At 39.6% G+C, this 22,027-nt stretch overlaps 1 protein-coding gene across 1 annotated transcript in view; it reads left to right on the top strand.

Annotated features, from left to right (window-relative positions):
- LOC137253727 (uncharacterized) overlaps positions 1 to 21,403 on the top strand; it is a 49,741-nt gene extending 28,338 nt beyond the window's left edge. Inside the window, exon 4 of the mRNA XM_067791134.1 lies at positions 21,274 to 21,403. Coding sequence (XP_067647235.1) covers positions 21,274 to 21,345 — 72 coding nt within the window. The 3' untranslated portion in view covers positions 21,346 to 21,403. The remainder of the gene's footprint in view (positions 1 to 21,273) is intronic.
- The last annotated feature ends 624 nt before the right edge of the window (positions 21,404 to 22,027 follow it).

Below are 22,027 nucleotides of genomic sequence, written 5' to 3'. Positions count from 1 at the left end.
CGGCAAAAAGAGCAAAAATTTTAGTTAGTGAAATATTGAGGACTAACCAGTATGAATAACCCCGAAAATTTTAGATAGGGAAATACATTATTTGCCGGAAGCTTTGTTTTTTGACTGCATGATATAGGTCTCTGCATCGACATAGATTACTGAAGTAACTGGGTTGAAGTCCCGAGAAAGCCAACATCAAAACACTTAAGAACAAGATTTAAAACGCTTGGTGGGTCCATAGGCAGGGGTTTGACAAACACTCCAATTATATTTAAGTCATGCACAGCTTCTAAGGAAAAATTTATTTTCCTTGCAGATGCTGTTCGGAGTCCCGGCAATTTGTGGGATAAATTTAAAAGAAGTGCGAGGCAAACTTAAAAAGAAGCTCGGCCTAAATCTAGCCGAAGTTATACCGTGCCATGAAATTTTCAATTTTGTTGAGAAGCCCATCTTTATGGCAAACAATTTAAGTTAGGTTATGTTGAACTGGCTGGTCAATAAAGACCGCACATTGACTGAATGTGTCCATAGTGTTACCAGAGCTTGTTTGACGACCAAAAGAAGCCCCACCGAATTTAAGTCAGGTATATAAAATAATGCAAAATGCTATAACTGTTATAGGGCTTATGTCGCTTAATGTCTGCCTCAAGAGCTGGTACCTTTGCTCGCCCCCTCGCTTCTAGCAGGAGCTTTGATTTTGCGAACGCAGCACAAGAACACAACACGTGTGGGTTAGGAGGTCAGAATATACCCGCGGTAGGTATGCCTGTCGTAAGAGGTGACTAAAATACCAGATTCAAGGGGCTGTGTAGCGCAACCCTTTCAGGTTAAAATAAATAAATGTAAGGCGCGATAACCTCCGAAGAGATCTAAGGCCGAGCTTCTCTTCCACCCTTTCAGGTTGCCAGCGCGATATATAGCTTCTCCAAACCCAATTGTCAACCTCACCTATCCGCGGCGAATCCTGTTTCACTAACAGACGAGGCTCTGGCGACCCCAAGCTCGTCATGGAACTTGGGGGTGGGGGGAGGGGATGGCCTGAAGGTTTAATGTGGCCATATAAATCGTTCCCGAGATGGTCGGGCTAGCACCTTAATGGTGCTGTGTTATCGAAGCGTACCGGGTATGTATCCGGCAAACGACCATCACATCGATAACACCCCCCAAAGCCTCCGGGGAGAAACCTTATCGCGACAACAACAACAACAACGTGCACAGCCGTTTTTTTCTATAGCCCGCACAACCCACATCTACTGTTGCGAGGCCTAACCTATGGCGAATCCTGTTTCGTTAACAGCCGAGGCTCTGACGACCCCGAACTCGTTATGGATCTAGGGGGTGGGAGGGCCTAGAAGGTCGTATGTGGTCATAACAAATCGTTCCCGAAATGGTCGGGCTTGGTACCGCATCTGCATCCGGCAAAAGACCATCAACTCGATAACACTCCCCAAGGCCTTCGGTGGCCTTATCGCTACAACAACAACAATAGGCCTAAATTATAAGCATGTGATTCCAGAACGCAGTATCCATATAGTAAGCCCATCACAAGCATTATGTCTTTTCTTTTTATACTCAGTTGAGCAGAGCTCACAGAGTATAATAACTTTGATTGGATAACGGTTGGTTATACAGGTATAAAGGAATCGAGATAGATATAGACTTCCATATATCAAAATCATCAGTATCGAAAAAAAATTTGATTGAGCCATGTCCGTTCGTCCGTCCGTTATCACGATAACTTGAGTCAATTTTGCGGTATCTTGATGAAATTTGGTATGTAGGTTCCTGGGCACTCATTTCAGATCGCTATTTAAAATGACCGAAATTGAACTATAACCACGCCCACTTTTTCGATATCGAAAATTTCGAAAAACACAAAAAGTGCGATAATTTATTACCAAAGGCGGATAAAGCGATGAGACTTGGTAGGTGAGTTAAACTTATGATGCAGAATAGAAAATTAGTAAAATTTTGGACAATGGGCGTGGCACCGCCCACTTTTAAAAGAAGGTAATTTAAAAGTTTTGCAAGCTGTAATTTGGCAGTCGTTGAAGATATCATGATGAAATTTGGCAGGAACGTTACTCCTGTTACTATATGCATGCTTAATAAAAATTAGTAAAATCGGAGAACGACCATGCCCACTTTAAAAAAAAAAAATTTTAAGTCAAATTTTAATAAAAAATTTAATATCTTTACAGTATATAAGTAAATTATGTCAACATTCAACTCCAGTAATGATATGGTGCAACAAAATGCAAAAATAAAAGAAAATTTCAAAATGGGCGTGGCTCCGCCCTTTTTCATTTAATTTGTCTAGGATACTTTTAATGCCATAAGTCGAACAAAAATTTACCAACCTTTGTGAAATTTGGTAGGGGCTTAGATTCTGGGACGATAACTTATTTCTGTGAAAAAGGGCGAAATCGATTGAAGCCACGCCCAGTTTTTATACACAGTCGACCGCCTGTCCTTCCGCTCGACCGTTAACACGATAACTTGAGCAAAAATCGGTATATCTTTACTAAACTTAGTTCACGTACTTATCTGAACTCACTTTGTATTGGTATAAAAAATGGCCGAAATCCGACTATGACCACGCCCAATTTTTCGATATCGAAAATTACGAAAAAATGAAAAAAATGCCATAATTCTATAACAAATACGAAAAAAGGGATGAAACATGGTAATTGGATTGGTTTATTGACGCAAAATATACCTTTAGAAAAAAACTTTGTAAAATGGGTGTGACACCTACCACCACTCCCTTTTAAAACCCTCATTAATACCTTTAATTTGATACACATGTCATACAAACACATTCCAGGGTTACCCTAGGTTCATTTTCCTACATGGTGATTTTCCCTTATTTTGTCTCCATAGCTCTCAGCTGAGTATGTGATGTTCGGTTACACCCGAACTTAGCGTTTCTTGCTTGTTAGAGATACGAGCAACCTTTTAAATTTGATATCGTATGATTTGTACATGGTCTGAGAAATTTTGCAGCCACTTTCTTCTTTCCGCCTGAAAAGTACAGTGAACTGGCAGTGTATAGAATTTAATTAATTCCGGATCGACACAGTGAACAGCAGGCTGACACCTTCCGTTAATTTGGAAACATCGGTATATACGCGTATAATATTTTCTGCCTTTTCTGCACATCTCTTTCGAAACTCAGGCACGGGACGGCGTAGTCTGTTCGCCCTATATTAGCTAGCGCTATACTGCTATGGCCATACGGCCTGCACTCGAAGTACATCTAGGGTATATTCCTAGTGCTTCTTATGTAATGCAATATCGAATATCTTGCATTTAGTGTTAGCATGTTGTGCTGAAAAGAATAATTCCTCATTCATATTTGATTTTTTGTATATATCCATTAATCTCTCTATAGTTTTGAGCAGAAAATATGTCGGATGCAGATGACTGATTCTTTCCCGCTTTTGGTATGAAGATTACTTCAGCCGTTCTCCAAGAGTGTGGGACGTGATTCAGTTTTATATAACCCTCAAAGATTTTTCTAAACCATACTACTGTGACGAATATTCACATCACTAAATAGATGCACAACAATAAAAACCTTAAAGTGAGCTACATAAACAGATTAATCATCATGTACACACATACATACAAGCAGAAGAGAGATACTCACAAACGCATGTCATCATCAGCCGAAGTAGTACTCACATATACACACGCATATGGTTACACACTACAAATACACGCGCGGGTGGCTGGTGACCAGGTAGAGAATTCTAGAAGAAGAAACGTCTAGACATTTGGGCAGAGAGTATAAAAGCAGCGCAAGCTGATTAATCAGTAATCAGTTTGATTTAAGCACGCTATCAGTTGCGAAGTGAAGTTTAATTGCGAAGTACTCTTAAAGTAGTCTAATAAAAACCATTTTGTAATACAGAATATTGGAGTGTTTTATTCAACAGTTTAGCGATACGAACGTACGCAGAAGGTTGCAAATAAGCGGAATTTCCCTAAATTCGTTACAATTGGTGTCGAAAGAGGAATTGTTGAATAAATTCCGAAGATTTCGAATACAACTTGGACATGGCAAAGTTAAGTTAATTAAGGATCCAGCAACTGAAAAAGGAGTTGGATAACCGGTGATTGAATACAACCGGCAATAAGATCGAGCTTCAAGCACGGCTACGAGAGGCAATGGAGTCGGAAAGAATTAATGTGGACGATGATGTCTTTCATCCTGATAGGGACGAGACAACAACAAAAATTTAAGAGAAAAACGAAACATCGCAGACAGTTACGAGCACAGACTTGAACATGATTTTAGCTGCGATATCTGCTCAAACATCAACAGTGTCATCTCAACTGGAAGAACAAAAGACAAATATAACATATCAACTGGCAGAAGAGAAGACATATATGGCATCCCAACATGAATCCCAGGAGCCACGCATAACATCGAAGATTGAAACCCAGGAGACGCGTATTTCCGAAATGTCGGCACAAATTTCAGCACATATATCATCTCAGATCTCCACACAACTAGAAGAGCAGGAAGTCCGTATATCATCTAAACAGGAAGCGCATATGGAAGAAAAACTATCCCAGTTTCATGAAGGCTTCAGTGGTCGACAGGGTAAAATAGAGGCAGAGATCGATGCTTTGACAATTGAACCGCCCAGTCACTTCAACGTCTAATCCGAAGATAAAAACTCCATCATTTGACGGTGCTATTCCTTTCCAGGTCTTTACGGCAGCGCATGCCTCCCGGGACGTGCTGCATGCTTCAGACCCGGGAAGGTGGTCGACCTTTAGTGACTGGCAAAAAAAGTCTTTTGGAGATTTCGAGCAGGCCGAAGTCAATCTATTCCATATCTTATTCTGCATTACAGCCAGCCGATACCTATGCTACCCTTTGCTAATAAAAGGAAGCCAACAGCTTCGCCCACTTCAATGGCGTTGGTTTGTCGAGAAAATAAGGACACGAACCTGTTACATCAGTCCATGCTCAGCACCTCTATCCGCATTCGCCGTGTACGCTTCTGGGTTTCACCCGCGTCTCCAACAGTGCTCCCTATCGCTTAAATGAAAGCTGATTTATCGCCCCAACGTGCAGTTTCGATAAGTGCACTCCTCGCTCGGATGGAGCGTATGAAGGTTCCTGTATATTCAGGGCGAAGCTAACCCCTAAATTTCGTCTGGGGTATCCCACCTTGCTTTCTCGGTGGAGTGTCCTTGGCAATTGCTGACCCGCCACCTTGTTCTGCTGCTGCAGCAATTTATGCATTGGCAGAGGCTTTTAACGCCGGCGGTGAGAGCACCTTGCTGCGGAAAGCGGTTTCGCTGCTACGTTATTGTTAAGGATTTCATTTATTTGGCTAATTTTTTTTTCAGTTTGGTCTCCGCGCCAAGCCGCTATCTCCGCCCGATGTGCAGTCGCTGTTTAAGATTCCCGTGGTTATCTTTTTATATGCAGGGACGCCACGCGAGGGTCGGCACAGATCCTTACTAGAGTGTGTGTACAGAGCCAGAATCAGGCGTGAGTAAGCAGTCATCTGAACCGATTCCGGACCTGCAAATTAATGGTGACGTGGCTTCGAACGTACTTGAAGACCTACAAAGGTTTTAACAATTCTGATAACAACTTTGTTATTATAACTATTATGATAGATTGTTTTCTTAATTCGAACATTTTTATACTCAGTTGAGCAGAGCTCACAGAGTATATTAAGTTTGATTGGATAACGGTTGGTTGTACATATATAAAGGAATCGAGATAGATATAGACTTCCATATATCAAAATAATCAGGATCGAAAAAAAAATTTGATTGAGCCATGTCCGTCCGTCCGTCCGTTAACACGATAACTTGAGTAAATTTTGAGGTATCTTGATGAAATTTCGTATGTAGGTTCCTGAGCACTCATCTCAGATCGCTATTTAAAATGAACGATATCGGACTATAACCACGCCCACTTTTTCGATATCGAAAATTTCGAAAAACTGAAAAAGTGCGATAATTCATTACAAAAGATCGATAAAGCGACGAAACTTGGTAGATGAGTTGAACTTATGACGCAAAATAGAAAATTAGTAAAATTTTGGACAATGGGCGTGGCACCGCCCACTTTTAAAAGAAGGTAATTTAAAACTGTTGCAAGCTGTAATTTGGCAGTCGTTGAAGATATCATGATGAAATTTGGCAGGAACGTTACTCTTATTACTATATGTACGCTTAATAAAAATTAGCAAAATCGGAGAAGGACCACGTCCACTTTTAAAAAAAAAATTTTTTTTAAGTAAAATTTTAACAAAAAATTTAATATCTTTACAGTATATAAGTAAATTATGTCAAGATTCAACTCCAGTAATGATATGGTGCAACAAAATACAAAAATAAAAGAAAATTTAAAAATGGGCGTGGCTCCGCCCTTTTTCATTTAATTTTTCTAGGATACTTTTAACGCCATAAGTCGAACAAAAATTAACCAATCCTTTTGAAATTTGGTAGGGGCATAGATTTTATGGCGTTAACTGTTTTCTGTGAAAATGGGCGAAATCGGTTGATGTCACGCCCAGTTTTTATACACAGTCGTCCGTCAGTCCTTCCGCATGGCCGTTAACACGATAACTTGAGCAAAAATCGATATATCTTTACTAAACTTAGTTCACGTACTTATCTGAACTCACTTTGTATTGGTATGAAAAATGAACGAAATCCGACTATGACCACGCCCACTTTTTCGATATCGAAAATTACGAAAAATGAAAAAAATGCCATAATTCTATACCAAATACGAAAAAAGGGATGAAATATGGTAAGGTAATTGGATTGTTTTATTGACGCGAAATATACCTTTAGAAAAAACTTTAACAAATGGTTGTGACACCTACCATATTAAGTAGAAGAAAATGAAAAAGTTCTGCAGGGCGAAATAAAAAACCCTTAAAATCTTGGCAGGTATTACATATATAAATAAATTAGCGGTATCCAACAGATGATGTTCTGGGTCACCCTGGTCCCCATTTTGGTCGATATCTGGAAAACGCCTTCACATATACAACTACCACCACTCCCTTTTAAAACTCTCATTAATACCTTTAATTTGATACCCATATCGTACAAACTCATTCTAGAGTCACCCCTGGTTCACCTTTATGGCGATATTTCGAAAAGGCGAACACCTATAGAACGAAGGCCCACTCCCTTTTAAAAATACTCATTAACACCTTTCATTTGATACCCATATCGTACAAACAAAGTCTAGAGTCACCCCTGGTCCAGAAAGGCCTACTCCCTCTTAAAATACTCATTAACTCCTTTCGTTTGATACCCATATTGCACAAACGAATTCTAGAGTCACCCCTGGCCCACCTTTATGGCGATATCTCGAAACGGCGTCCACCTATGGAACTAAGGATTACTCCCTTTTAAAATACTCATTAACACCTTTCATTTTATACCCATATCGTACAAACGTATTCTAGAGTCACACCTGGTCCATCTCTATGGCGATATCTAGAAAAGGCGTCCACCTATAGAACGAAGGCCCACTCCCTTTTAAAACTACTCATTAACACCTTTCATTTGATACCCATATCGTACAAACAAAGTCTAGAGTCACCCCTGGTCCAGAAAGGCCCACTCCCTCTTAAAATACTCATTAACTCCTTTCGTTTGATACCCATATTGCACAAACAAATTCTAAAGTCACCCCTGGTCCACCTTTATGGCGATATCTCGAAAAGGCGAACACCTATAAAACGAAGGCCCACTCCCTTTTAAAAATACTCATTAACACCTTTCATTTGATACCCATATCGTACAAACAAAGTCTAGAGTCACCCCTGGTCCACCTTTATTGCGATACCTCGAAAATGCGTCCACCTATAGAACTAAGGCCCACTCCCTCTTAAAATACTCATTAACTCCTTTCGTTTGATACCCATATTGCACAAACGAATTCTAGAGTCACCCCTGGCCCACCTTTATGGCGATATCTCGAAACGGCGTCCACCTATAGAACTAAGGCCCACTCCCTTTTAAAATACTCATTAACACCTTTCGTTTGATGCCCATATTGTGCAAACAAATTCTAGGGTCCCCCCTGGTCCACCTTTATGGCGATATCTCGAAACGGCGTCAACCTATGGAACTAAGGATTGCTCCCTTTTAAAATGCTAATTAACACCTTTCATTTGATACCCATATCGTACAAACACATTCTAGAGTCACCCCTGGTCCATCTTTACGGCGATATCTCGAAAAGGCGTCCATCTATAGAACTTAGGTCCACGCCCTTTTAAAATACTCATTAATACCTTTCATTTGATACCCATATCGTACAAACGCATTCTAGAGTCAACCCTGATCCACCTTTATGGCTATATCCCTAAATGGCGTCCACCTATAGAACTATGGCCCACTCCCTCATAAAATACTCTTTAATGCCTTTCATTTGATACACATGTCATACAAACACATTCCAGGGTTTCCCTCGGTTCATTTTCCTACATGGTTATTTTCCCTTATGTTGTCACCATAGCTCTCAACTGAGTATGTAATGTTCGGTTACACCCGAACTTAACCTTCCTTACTTGTTTTAAATAGAATAGAAAAAAGCAAACAATTTAAGACAACTGTCATAACTCGTAGTGTAGATTTAGACAAACAAACAAACGCTGCGAGAGTTGAATGGTTAGAGCAGCGACATAGATCTTTATAACGATCTATTAAAAAAATATCCCACAACAATAATAATGACAAAAAATTATTGTTAAGGCCTTGCGCTTATCTGGATCGAACGGCTGAGTTGGAAAGTGCTGGAGCTCATCAAGAAGCTGCTGCCTCGGCACTTCATTATGCTCCTTTATATAGAGCTCCCATGGCAGTTCTGGGTAGTGATTAGGAAGGCCTGCCACATTTTTGCCAAACTGGCTACTCGCACCACATGGAATGGCCGGCTGCTTGCTTTATTCGTTATAAGCAAAGTTCTTTATCCCTTCACCAGGAGCTACTTGAGCACTGTGTTGTGGCTTTGTACTTAAGACACAGCTTTGAAGGCATGCACATTGAAGGTAGGATTACTGTTGAATTTTACTCCTAAGATTGACAGTCGATAATATAACGCCATCGACGTTAACGTCCAATATTTGCATCATCTCTCCCAGCGGGCTAGTAGGCTTAGAATATACCCACGGCAAGTATGCCTGTCGTAAGGGGCGTTTAAAATACCAAATTGATTCAAAAGGTTGGGTTTCAAAGGGTTGTCAGCGTAATATATAGCTTATCCAACCCAATTGTCAACCTCACCTACCCGTGACGAATCCTGTGTCTTTACTATCCGGAGCTTTGGCGACTCCAAGTTCCTCATGGATCTAGGGGTGGGAGGGTGGTATGGCATAGAAGGTTTCATATGGTCATACTAAATCGTTCCGGAGAGGGTCGGGCTAGTATCTTTACGGTGCTTGTTACCGGAACATACCGGATCTGCATCCGGCAAAAGACCATAAACATCGATAACACTCCCGAAAGTCTTCGGGGAGTGTTCTTATCACTACAACAACAACAACATTTGCATGATCTGATCCTTACACATCGTAAACAAAGTGGCCGTGAACTTGGTCAATGACATTGGTATATTGCGCAAGGCGGAAAAAAACAGAAAGATTGGGAAGATAAGGGATTAAGGGAAAAGGCAGTCATTGGCATAGAAAATAATAATTACTCCCCTTGGTGCGCTCCCGTTTAATTCTAGATTCCTAGATTTTGAAGTTTCGTTCCCAAATTGTACCAACTGGCCACTCAGATTATTTGCGTTCCACCTATTCAGACAACGGGGAAGGTGTGAGCCTACTATGTCTCGGAGTAGCGTATCGTGGTTGACTGTGTCAAAAGTTGTTGACAGTGAAGTGCCACGAGCACCGTTCTATGATGGCGGCTGGCTCCGTCCATATTTTATCTAGTGACGTTTAGCCTGGTCGCGGTGGTATGCATTTTACGGAAGTCATGCTAACGGCTGGCTAATCGAAGACTTGCAAAGTATTTTACCATAGGCATAGCTATTCCATCTGGGCCTATTGATTTGGAAGGCTTCACCTTTTTAATAGCTTCTTTTATTTCTTACATGTGCCCGTTGATTTGCATCGAAAATTGCCGGCAAAAAGAGCAAAAATTTAAGTTAATGAACTATTGAAGGACTAACCAGTATGAATAACCCCGAAAATTTTAGATAGGGAAATACAATTTTTGCCGGAAGCTTTGTTTTTGGACTGCATGGAATAGATCTCTGCATCGACACAGATCACTGAAGTAACTGGGTTGAAGTCCCGAGAAAGCCAACATCAAAACACTTAAGAAAAAGTTTTTAAAAGCATGGTTGGTCCATTGGCAGGGGTTTGACAAACACTCCAATTATATTTAAGCCATGCACAGCTTCTAAGGAAAAATTAATTTCCCTTGCAGATGCTGTTCGGAGTCCCGGCAATTTGTGGGATAAATTGTAAAAGAAGTGCGAGGCAAACTTAAAAAGAAGCTCGGCCTAAATCATGCCGAAGCTATACCGTGCCATGAAATTTTCAATTTTGTTGAGAAGCCCATCTTTATGGCAAACAATTTAAGTTAGGTTATGTTGAACTGGCTGGTCAATAAAGACCGCACATTGACTGAATGTGTCTATAGTGTTACCAGAGCTTGTTTGACGACCAAACGAAGCCCAACCGAATTTATGTCAGGTATATAAAATAATGCATCCTCTTGGAAAATGCTACAACTATTGTAGGGCTAATGTTGCTTAATGCCTATCTCAAGATCTGGTACCTTTGACCGCCCCACTTCAAGGCCGAGCTTCTCTTCCTCCCTTTCAGGTTGCCAGCGCAATATATAGATTCTCCAAACCCAATTGTCAACCTCACCTATCCGCGGCGAATCCTGTTTCACTAACAGACGAGGCTCTGGCGACCCCGGGCTCGTCATGGAACTTGGTGGTGGGGTGGGAGGGATGGCCTGAAGGTTTAATGTGGCCATATAAATCGTTCCCGAGATGGTCGGGCTAGCACCTTAATGGTGCTGTGTTACCGGAGCGTACCGGATCTGTATCCGGCAAAGGACCATCACATCGATAACACCCGCCAAAATCTTCGGAGAGAAGCCTTATCGCTACAACAACAACAACGTGCACAACCGTTTTTTCCTACAGCCCGCACAACCCACATCTACTGTTACGAGGCCTAACTTATGGCGAATCCTGTTTCGTTAACAGCCGAGGCTCTGGCGACCCCGAACTCCTTATGGATCTAGGGGGTGGGAGGGCGGGATGGACTAGAAAGTCGCATGTGGTGATAACAAATCGTTTCCGAGATGGTCGGGCTTACCGGATCTGCATGCGGCAAAAGACCATCAACTCGATAACACTTCCCAAGGCCTTCGGGGAGTGGCCTTATCGCTAAAACAACAACAACAGGCCTAACTTATAAACATGTGACGCCAGAAGGCAGTATCCATATAGTAAGCCCATCGCAGGCATTATGTCTTTTCCTTTTAGAGATACGAGCAGCCTTTTAAGTTTGATATCGTATGATTTGCACATGGTCTGAGAAATTTTGCAGCCACGTTCTTCTTTCCGCCTGAAAAGTACAGTGAACTGGCAGTGTATAGAATTTAATTAATTCCGGATCGACACAGTGAACAGCAGGCTGACACCTTCCGTTAATTTGGAAACATCGGTATATACGCGTATAATATTTTCTGCCTTTTCTGCACATCTCTTTCGAAACTCAGGGACGGGACGGTGTAGTCTGTTCGCCCTATATTAGCTAGCGCTATACTGCTATGGCCATACGGCCTGCACTCGAAGTACATCTAGGGTATATTCCTAGTGCTTCCTATGTAATGCAATATCGAATATCTTGCCTTTAGTGTTAGCATGTTGTGCTGAACAGAATAATTCCTCATTCATATTTGATTTTATGTATATATCCATTAATCTCTCTATGGTTTTGAGCAGAAAATATGTCGGATGCAGATGACTGATTCTTTCCCGCTTTTGGTATTAAGATTACTTCAGCCGTTCTCCAAGAGTGCGAGACGTGGTTCAGTTTTATATAACCCTCAAAGATTTTTCTAAACCATACTACTGTGACGAATATTCACATCACTAAATAGATGCACAACAATAAAAACCTTCAAGTGAGCTACATAAACAGATTATTCATCATGTACACACATACATACAAGCAGCAGAGAGATACTCACAAACGCATGTCATCATCAGCCGAGGTAGTACTCACATATACACACGCATATGGTTACACACTACAAATACACGCGCGGGTGGCTGGTGACCAGGTAGAGAATTCTAGAAGAAGAAACGTCTAGACATTTGGGCAGAGAGTATAAAAGCAGCGCAAGCTGATTAATCAGTAATCAGTTTGATTTAAGCACGCTATCAGTTGCGAAGTGAAGTTTAATGGCGAAGTACTCTTAAAGTAGTCTAATAAAAACCATTAAGTAATACAGAATATTGGAGTGTTTTATTCAACAGTTTAGCGATACGAACGTACGCAGAAGGTTGCAAATAAGCGGAATTTCCCTAAATTCGTTACAATTGCTGTCGAAAGAGGAATTGTTGAATAAATTCCGAAGATTTCGAATACAACTTGGACATGGCAAAGTTAAGTTAATTAAGGATCCAGCAACTGAAAAAGGAGTTGGACAACCGGGGACTGAATACAACCGGCAATAAGATCGAACTTCAAGCACGGCTACGAGAGGCAATGGAGTCGGAAGGAATTAATGTGGACGATGATGTCTTTCATCCTAATGGGGACGAGACAACTACAACAATTTAAGAGAAAAACGAAACAACGCAGACAGTTACGAGCACAGACTTGCACATGATTTTAGCTTCAATATCTGCTCAAACATCGACAGTGTCATCTCAACTGGAAGAACAAAAGACAAATATAACATATCAACTGGCAAAAGAGAAGACATATATGGCATCCCAACTGGCATCCCAGGAGCCACGCATAACATCGAAGATTGATGCGCAGGAGACGCGTATTTCCGAAATGTCGGCACAAATTTCAGCACAGATATCGTCTCAGTTCTCCACACAACTAGAAGAGCAGGAAGTCCGTATATCATCTAAACTGGAAGCGCATATGGAAGAAGAACTAACCCAGTTTCATGAAGGCTTCAGTGGTCGACAGGGTAAAATAGAGGCAGAGATCGATGCTTTGACAGCTAGGATCCAGGAATTACAATTGAACCGCCCAGTCACTTCAACGTCTAATCCGAAGGTAAAAACTCCATCATTTGACGGTTCTGTTCCTTTCCAGGTATTCAAGCTTCAGTTTGAGAAGACGTCAGCAGTGAACAACTGGAATTCGGAAGATAAAGTTGCTGCACTGTTCGTGGCATTGAAAGGGCCTGCAGCGGAAATCTTACAGACTATTACAGAGTACGAACGGAACAGTCATGAAGCATTGATGGCCGCTGTCGAGAGACGTTATTGAAGCGAGTATAGAAAACAGATATTCCAACGTGAGTTGCAAAACCGTTACCAAAACGCGAATGAGACATTGCAGGAGTTTGCCCCGGATGTTGAAAGGTTTGCTCATTTGGCAAATGCGAACGCACCCGTGGAATGCACTGAAAGGGTAAAGATTCAGAGCCTTATAAATGGCATACGGGACGTCGAAAGATAGCGAGCTACATACGCAAACCCAACGCCAACATTTTCAGAAACGGTATCACATGCATTGACTCAGGAAACTCTCTCACTATTAAGTAAACCAGCATACAAAACTTATCGTGTGGAAGTAGAAAGGCCAGATTGGGTAGACAAAATTTTGGAAGCATTGAAGGGTACACAGCAGAAGAATAATGATGCAGTCAATTGCTTTAAGTGTGGAAAATCAGGGCACATTGCACGTAATTGCAGCACCGGTCCTGGTAGTTCAAACTTGGCTGGTCGTAAACGCAAAGCTGGAGGAGATAAGCAAGAGCGAGTCAGATGTAAAGATCGAGAACTTGCCCCAGCTATTGAATGTCCTGTGATATCTATCTCGCAAATTGGAAGAAAATCGAGCAGTCTTACCATCAAAGGAAATGTGGATGGCAAGGAGCGTGTACTGACTGTAGATACGGGCGCATCTCATTCCTTGATCCGATCTGATTTGGTTAACAAGAGAGTAAAGCCATTACCTGGAGCAAGGTTGCGTACGGTCACTGGCGAGTATAACCAAGTCCAAGAAGAAGTGGTATGTGAGTTCTTAATTGGAAAGGTCACGATTCTACACAAATTCGTTGTGGCGGAGATTTTTGATGAAGTCATATTGGGAGTGGACTTCTTAGTTGACCATGACATCAGGATCGACATGCAAAGAAGGAATATGCGCTATAAGAACCAGGATATACCACTTAACTTCAGTTTGGAGAAAGGATTCAGCAGTAAGCGAGTGCTGGTGGAGGCGATTCGACAAAGACCACCAAAGTCAAAGGCAGTAGATCGGGCAAAGGTTGATGGAACGAACGGGCCAAATAAAGCAAAATCAAAGATACCTGCGAGGGAAACACTGGCATTGACAAAACCAAATGGGCGCACTAAAACGAAGTAAAGAATTTCCCAGAAAGAATGCAAGGGTGGTTTCAAGCCAGGGCGCACTACTGTTGTGAACCATCAAGGCGATACTGATGATGCAAAGTCAATTCGTTAAGATCAAGCTCTGCGAAGTAGTTCATTGGCCAAATAAGAGAGTGTGAGGGACGGTTCAGGATAATGAATAGTAGGATGAAACACAGGTACGATAAGAACAATAATTCGGAAGGTTTCCGGGAGGGAGATTTGGTACTGCAATACAACCCCCACCGGCGGAAAGGTGTTCCACCCAAAGTTTGGTGCAGTTGGGAAGGCCCGTACAAAGTTGTGAAGATATCAGTGATGTCATCTACCGCATACAAGCCATTGGGAAACCCCGAAATAGAAGGGTGGTTCATTGGGAGAGGCCAGCAGCGGTTAGATTGAACGATTTGTCTGATCGGGACGATCAGACTTAGGTGGAGGGCAGTGTGACGAATATTCACATCACTAAATAGATGCGCAACAACAAAAACCTTAAAGCAAGCTATATAAACAGATTAATCATCATGTACACACATACACACAAGCAGCAGAGAGATACTCACAAACGCATGTAATCATCAGCTGAAGTAGTACTCACATATACACACGCATATGGTTACACCCTACATATACACGCGCGTATGGCTGGTGACCAGGTAGAGAAGAAGAAACGTCTAGACATTTGGGCAGAGTATAAAAGCCACACAAGCTGAGTAAAAGGTAATCAGTTTGATTTAAGCACGCTATCAGTTGCGAAGTGAAGTTTAATTGCGAAGTACTCTTCAAGTAGTCTAATAAACATCATTTTGTAATACACAATATTGGAGTGTTTTATTCAAAAGTTTAGCGATACGAACGTACGCAGAAGGTTCCAAATAAGCGGAATTTCCCTAAATTCGTTACACTACGATACTTCGCACTGACATCTGCAAAATAGTAGGAAATATTCTTCTGGACCCGGCGATTTTAATTTGGCAAACGTTTTCCCTCATTAAGAAAGGAAGGCACATAATTCCCATATGTTGCCTTTCTTCGAACAGCGAACGCCTATAACTCTGATTTGGATACTAACATCGAAAACCGGTGAAATAACATTTTGCTAATGGCTCGATCTCAAAAATGAAGGTAAAGTAACGTGAACTTTACTTAACTTTGGCCTGGAGCCTACTTCGAAAAACGGTTTTAGTTTTTTGCGTATGACTCCATCTCAAATAGAAGAAGACAAATCACGCCCATTTATTATTTATTTTCAAATTTCGAAAGCCCATAACACTGTTTTAGAGAGAAATTACTTTTTTGTTTATGGATCGATCTCTAATAATAAAAGTAGGCAGATAGTGGCATTTTTATACTCAGCGTGCTTTGCACACAGATATAGACTTCCATATATCAAAATCATCAGTATCGAAAAAAGATTTGATTGATCGGTCCGTCCGTCCGTTCGTCTGTCCGTTAACACGATAACTTGAGTAAATATTGAGATATCTTCACAAAATTTAGTACACGAGCTTATCTGGACCCAGAATAGATTGGTATTGAAAATGAGCGAAATCGGATGATAACCACGCCCACTTTTTATATGTATAACATTTTGGAAAACACAAAAAACCGGATTATTTAGTAAATAATACACCTAGAATGTTGAAATTTGACGTGTAGACTGATACTGAGACTCTTCACAAAAATTTGAAAAAAAATTTTTAAATGGGCGTGGCACCGCCTACTTATGATAAAATCAATTTTACAAATATTATTAATGATTCAAGGTTCGATTCGAGCTCAAGGCCAGAACAATAATTTTTTTCTAATGATAATTATTGGTATTTTTTAATTTTTCTAAATTTGGAAAATTGTATTTCGTTTTTTTTTTTTTTATTAGTGATTTGCAAGATGGCGCAACACTGAATAAATATAGTTGGTCAAAAGGAATAGAAGTAGCAAATTTGCCAGTCAAACAAACCACCGCAGCTATGGCAGGATTTTCTGCTTACTATTTAAAAAAAAAATACAATTTTTCAAATTTAGAAAAATTAAAAAAAAATAACAATACTTATCATTAGAAAAAATTTATTGTTCTGGCCTTGAGCTCGAATCGAACCTTGAATCATTTATCAATAGGCCGATAAAAACAAAAACAAATATTATTAATCATAAACCAAAAATCGTTAAACCTATCGTAACAAAATTCGGCAAAGAGGCTGCCTTTACTATAAGGAATGCTTTCAAGAAAAATTAACGAAATCGGTTAAGGACCACCCCCACTTTTATATACAAGATTTTTAAAAGGATCGTGGACATCAATAATAAGCTATATCTTAGCGAAAAAGAGCTTTGTATCAATAGAATTTTACTTTCTAAATTGAATTATAACATTAAATTGGAAAACACTAAATTTTTTTAAAATGGGTGTGGCATCGTCCCTTTTATGACTAAGGAATTTTCTATGGGTCGGGAGCCATAACTTGAAGAAAAATTAACGGATCGTAATGAAATTGTGTACACATATTTTCCTTATAGCAGAAAATATTTCTAGTAAAAATGGACGGGATCGGTTAAAGACCACTGCAACTTAGATATAAAACAAGTTTAAAAGGGTCGTAGACTAGAATAATAAGCTATAACTTAGCAAAAATAGTTTTGAATCAATGATATTTCACTTATCAAGTTTTATTGTAAGAGGAAATGGGGAGACATTATTTTTTAAACGGGCGGCGCCACGTGTTATGTAGAAAAGTAATTAATCTGAAATAATGCACAATTAAAGTCCACGCTGAGTATATAATGTTCGGTTACACCCGAACTTAGACACCTTTACTTGTTTCGAACTAGTTTTGTCTTGGATACTGATTTCGAACAAAGCTGCTATATAAAATTGAAAAGAAAAAAGTAAAACCCTTTTCAAAAAAGGAAGAGAAAAGATTACGCTCATACTTTTAATATTTTTGTAACTTCAAATATGCATAACTCTGCTTTGGATTCAAACATCGAAAAATAGAGAAATGAATTTAAATTAATTGTTTGCTTGTCATGGCTCGATCTCAAATAATAAAAAAATACATCACATCCATATTTTTTCTTTTTTCGAACTTTGAAAGTCCATAACTCTCTTTTGGAGACTATCTTCGAAAAATTGAGATCTTACTTTATTTGTTTATGACTCGATCTTAAAAAAACAAGTAAGGAAGGCTAAGTTCGCGTGTAACCGAACATTACATACTCAGCTGAGAGCTTTGTATCAATAGAATTTTACTTTCACCATGTAGGCAAATGAACCTAAGGTAACCCTGGAATGTGTTTGTATGACATGTGTATCAAATGAAAGGTATTAAAGAGTACTTTATGAGGGGATGGGCCCTAGTTCCATAGGTAGACGCCGTTTCGAGATATCGCCATAAAGGTGGACCAGGGGTGACTCTAAAATGTGTTTGTACGATATGGGTATCAAACAAAAGGTGTTAATGAGTATCTAAAAGAGAGTGGGCCCTAGTTCCATAGGTAGACGCCGTTTCGAGATATCGCCATAAAGGTGGACCAGGGGTGACTCTAAAATGTGTTTGTACGATATGGGTATCAAACAAAAGGTGTTTATGAGTATTTAAAAGAGAGTGGGCTTTAGTTCTATAGGAGGACGCCTTTTTGAGATATCGCCATAAAGGTGGACCAGGAGTGACTCTAGAATGTGTTTGTACGATATGGGTATCAAATGAAAAGTGTTAATGAGTATTTTAAAACGGAGTGAGCCTTAGTTCTATAGGTGGACGCCTTTTCGAGATATCGCCATAAAGGTGGGCCAGGGGTGACTTTAGAATGTGTTTGTACGATATGGGTATCAAAAGAAAGGTATTAATGAGGGTTTTAAAAGGGAGTGACCCTTAGTTGTATATGTGAAGGCGTTTTCAAGATATAGACCAAAATGTAGACCAGGGTGACCCAGAACATCATCTTTCGGGTACCGCTAATTTATTTATGTATGTAATACCACGAACAGTATTCCTGCCAAGATTCCAAGGGCTTTTGATTTCGCCCTGCAGAACTTTTTCATTTCATTTTCTTCTACTTAATATGGTAGGTGTCACACCCATTTTACAAAGTTTATAGTTTGCGTCAATAAACCAATCCAATTACCGTGTTTCATCCCTTTTTTCGTATATGGTACAGAATTATGGCATTTTTTTCATTTTTCGTAATTTTCGATATCGGAAAAGTGGGCGTGGTCATAGTCGGATTGCGGCCATTTTATATTATATACCAAGATAAAGTGAGTTGAGATAAGTACGTGAACTAAGTTTAGTAAAGATATACCGGTTTTTGCTCAAGTTATCGTGTTAACGGCCAAGCGGAAGAACAGGCGGTCGACTGTGTATAAAAACTGGGCGCGGCTTTAACCGATTTCGGCCATTTTCACGGAAAACAGTTATCGTCATAGAATCTATGCCCCTACCAAATTTCACAAGGATTGGTAAATTTTTGTTCAACTTATGGCATTAAAAGTATTCTAGACAAATTAAATGAAAAAGGGCGGAGCCACGCCCATTTTGAAACTTTCTTTTATTTTTGTATTTTGTTGCATTATATCATTACTGCAGTTGAATGTTGATATAATTTACTTATATACTGTATTCAATTTTTTGTTAAAATTTGACTTAAAAAAATTTTTTTTTAAAAAGTGGACGTGTTCTGCATCCGAATTTTTATTTAGCGCATATACAGTAATAGGAGTAACGTTCCTGCCAAATTTCACCATGATATCTTCAACGACTGCCCAATTACAGCTTGAAAAACTTTTAAATTACCTTCTTTTAAAAGTGGGCGGTGCCATGCCCATTGTCCAAAATTTTACTAAATTTCTATTCTGCGTCATATGGTCAACCAACCTACCAAGTTTCATCGATTTATCCGTCTTTGGTAATGAATTATAGCACTTTTTCGGTTTTTCGAAATTTTCGATATCGAAAAAGTGGACGTGGTTATAGTCCGATATCGTTAATTTTAAATAGCGATCTGAGATGAGTGCCCAGGAACCAAGGTACCAAATTTCATCAAGATACCTCAAAATTTACTCAAGTAATCGTGTTAACGGACAGACGGACGGACGGACATGGCTCAATCAAATTTTTTTTTCAATACTGATGATTTTGATATATGGAAGTCTATATCTATTTCCTTTATATCAGGGGATGGGACTATTTTCGGCTCGTAAATAAGTTTCAGTGCCAGCGAGTGCTAGGTGAGACGTTTGTGTGTTTTGGTTGTTAGGGGAGTAAAAAAATACATTGGAAATATCGTACGCTTCGTCTCAAAGGATATTCATCGCAAGAAGGTTGCGGAAGCACTAAAAAACTGAAATGAAAATATTCTCTCTCAACCTCGAAAACCAATTCCCAAACTGTGTTGCAAGAGTACTAAAACAAAAACATACATTTTTTGCCAAGAAATACGAAAAACGGAATAACCATAGACTGAAGTCGACATTATTGACATTCATTTCGCCTTCACATACATTTAATTATGTGCAAGCTGATTAATTTTGCAATATATACATAAAGTATTTAAAAAAGTATTTTTAAAGTAGTAGCATTAGAGGAAGTAGTAGTAGAAAAACGTACTAATGGGGGTTTCGTATACAATCGTGGGAAAACGAAACCCTTTTCAGACTTGTTGGCAGTGTTGCCGTGAGCCTAGAAAGAAATGTATCAGTTTGCAAATAAAAAAAGGTACCAATCGCATAAACAACGACTAATTTTACCAGTTTTATTATAAACATAACTGCTTTATCAATCTTATGTGTGTTTGTATATTATTCTCTTCTTGTGTTCTTCGCCCCACATACCTGCACTTGATCGTCCCTCACTTAGCACTTAAATGTGCAAAGGCTCGCGTTTTGCCCATCGCTGCTTTATACCTGTACGACCAACCGTTATCCAATCAAAGTTAATATATGTACTCTGTGTGCAAAGCACGCTGAGTATAAAAAATAAATTATTTACTCTAATACACATACGATTGCTGTACAGAGCAAAATACAGCTCCGAGAGTTCAGAATTTTAATTATTGCATTCCGAAATAATGTGATTAAAAAAAAAACGCGGGGTTGAATTTCCTATTTCAGAGATAAAAAACTAAACATATAATATTACTTTTTTATTAATATTTGGTAGTATTCTAGTTCAAGGTTTTTATAAGATAAGCATTGTAGAAGTACAAAAATATATGTCAACTTTACAAAAGCGGGGCAAATTTACTTAAAAATTTCGATCAGTGCTTTTTGTAAGAATAAGATTAGAATAGAATTTCAACTTACTATTAATTTCACATTTAGAAACGTACTCGTGACTGTATATCGTTAGCTTAACTCACAAAGTCTCTAACCAATAGATTTTGGGATGGCCTGGAAGGTTCAATGCGGTCATATTAAATCTTTCCCGAGATGGTCGGGGTTGTACCTAAAAGGTGGTTATTACCGGAACGTAACGGATCTATATCCGACAAAGCACCAGCATCGTCGATAACACCCTACAAATCTTGGGGAAGTGTCTTAATCGCTACAACAATTTTTTCGAAATTTGTTTTTCATAGATTTTGGTATGATAAATTAAATTTGTTGGTCAGGGTCATTGTGAACTAAGCTAACGATATGTAATGTCATTATTTTTGTTTACCTTACTTTCTATTTCTTAAAGAATACATCAATGATTTGTAACTTGGATCAGCCGTTGACAACACGTTTTTATAACGACGCATTGGAGCATTAAGATACTTTTAATACTTAAATACTTGTTATCGCCTGTCTTTTTTGAAGTAATAAAAACAATGTATATGAACTTACAAATATCTTACACGGAAAATAATTATGCTCGAACGAATATGTATACAGAATTTAAAATGAAGTTGTTATATATCCCCAATCTTTTAGAAGAAGAACTTTTATGGCCTTAAGTAAAAACTTTCTAGTTTGCTTTTCTAAATTCGCTTTGGGAACATTTTAGCTTAAATATATCATATCATAAAATCGCAAAAAAAACCAAAATAGCCACCTGGTGAGATCGTATATAGAATACTTTTCGACAAAAAAATTACTGGCATACTTCGCCCCAGCGGGTTAGGGGGTCAGAATATACCCGCGGTAGGTATGGCTGTCATAAGAGGTGACTAAAATACCAGATTGAAGGGGCTGTGTAGCGCAACCCTTCAGGTTGCCAGTGCAATATATAGCTTCTCCAAACCCAATTGTCAACCTCACCTATCCGCGACGAATGCTGTTTCACTAAGAGATGAGGCTCTGGCGACCCCAAGTTCCTCATCGAACTGGGGGGGTGGGAAGGAGGGATGGCCTGAAGGTTTAATGTGGCCATATAAATCGTTCCCGAGATGGTTGGGCTAGCACCTTAATGGTGCTGTGTTACCGGAGCGTACCGGATCTGTATCCGGCAAAGG

Source organism: Eurosta solidaginis, chromosome 5 (assembly GCF_040869045.1).
Source record: "Eurosta solidaginis isolate ZX-2024a chromosome 5, ASM4086904v1, whole genome shotgun sequence".
NCBI classification, from domain to species: Eukaryota; Metazoa; Arthropoda; class Insecta; order Diptera; family Tephritidae; genus Eurosta; species Eurosta solidaginis.
The sequence above is the reverse complement of the archived record's forward strand: the minus strand, read 5'-3'. Positions and strand labels throughout refer to the sequence as shown.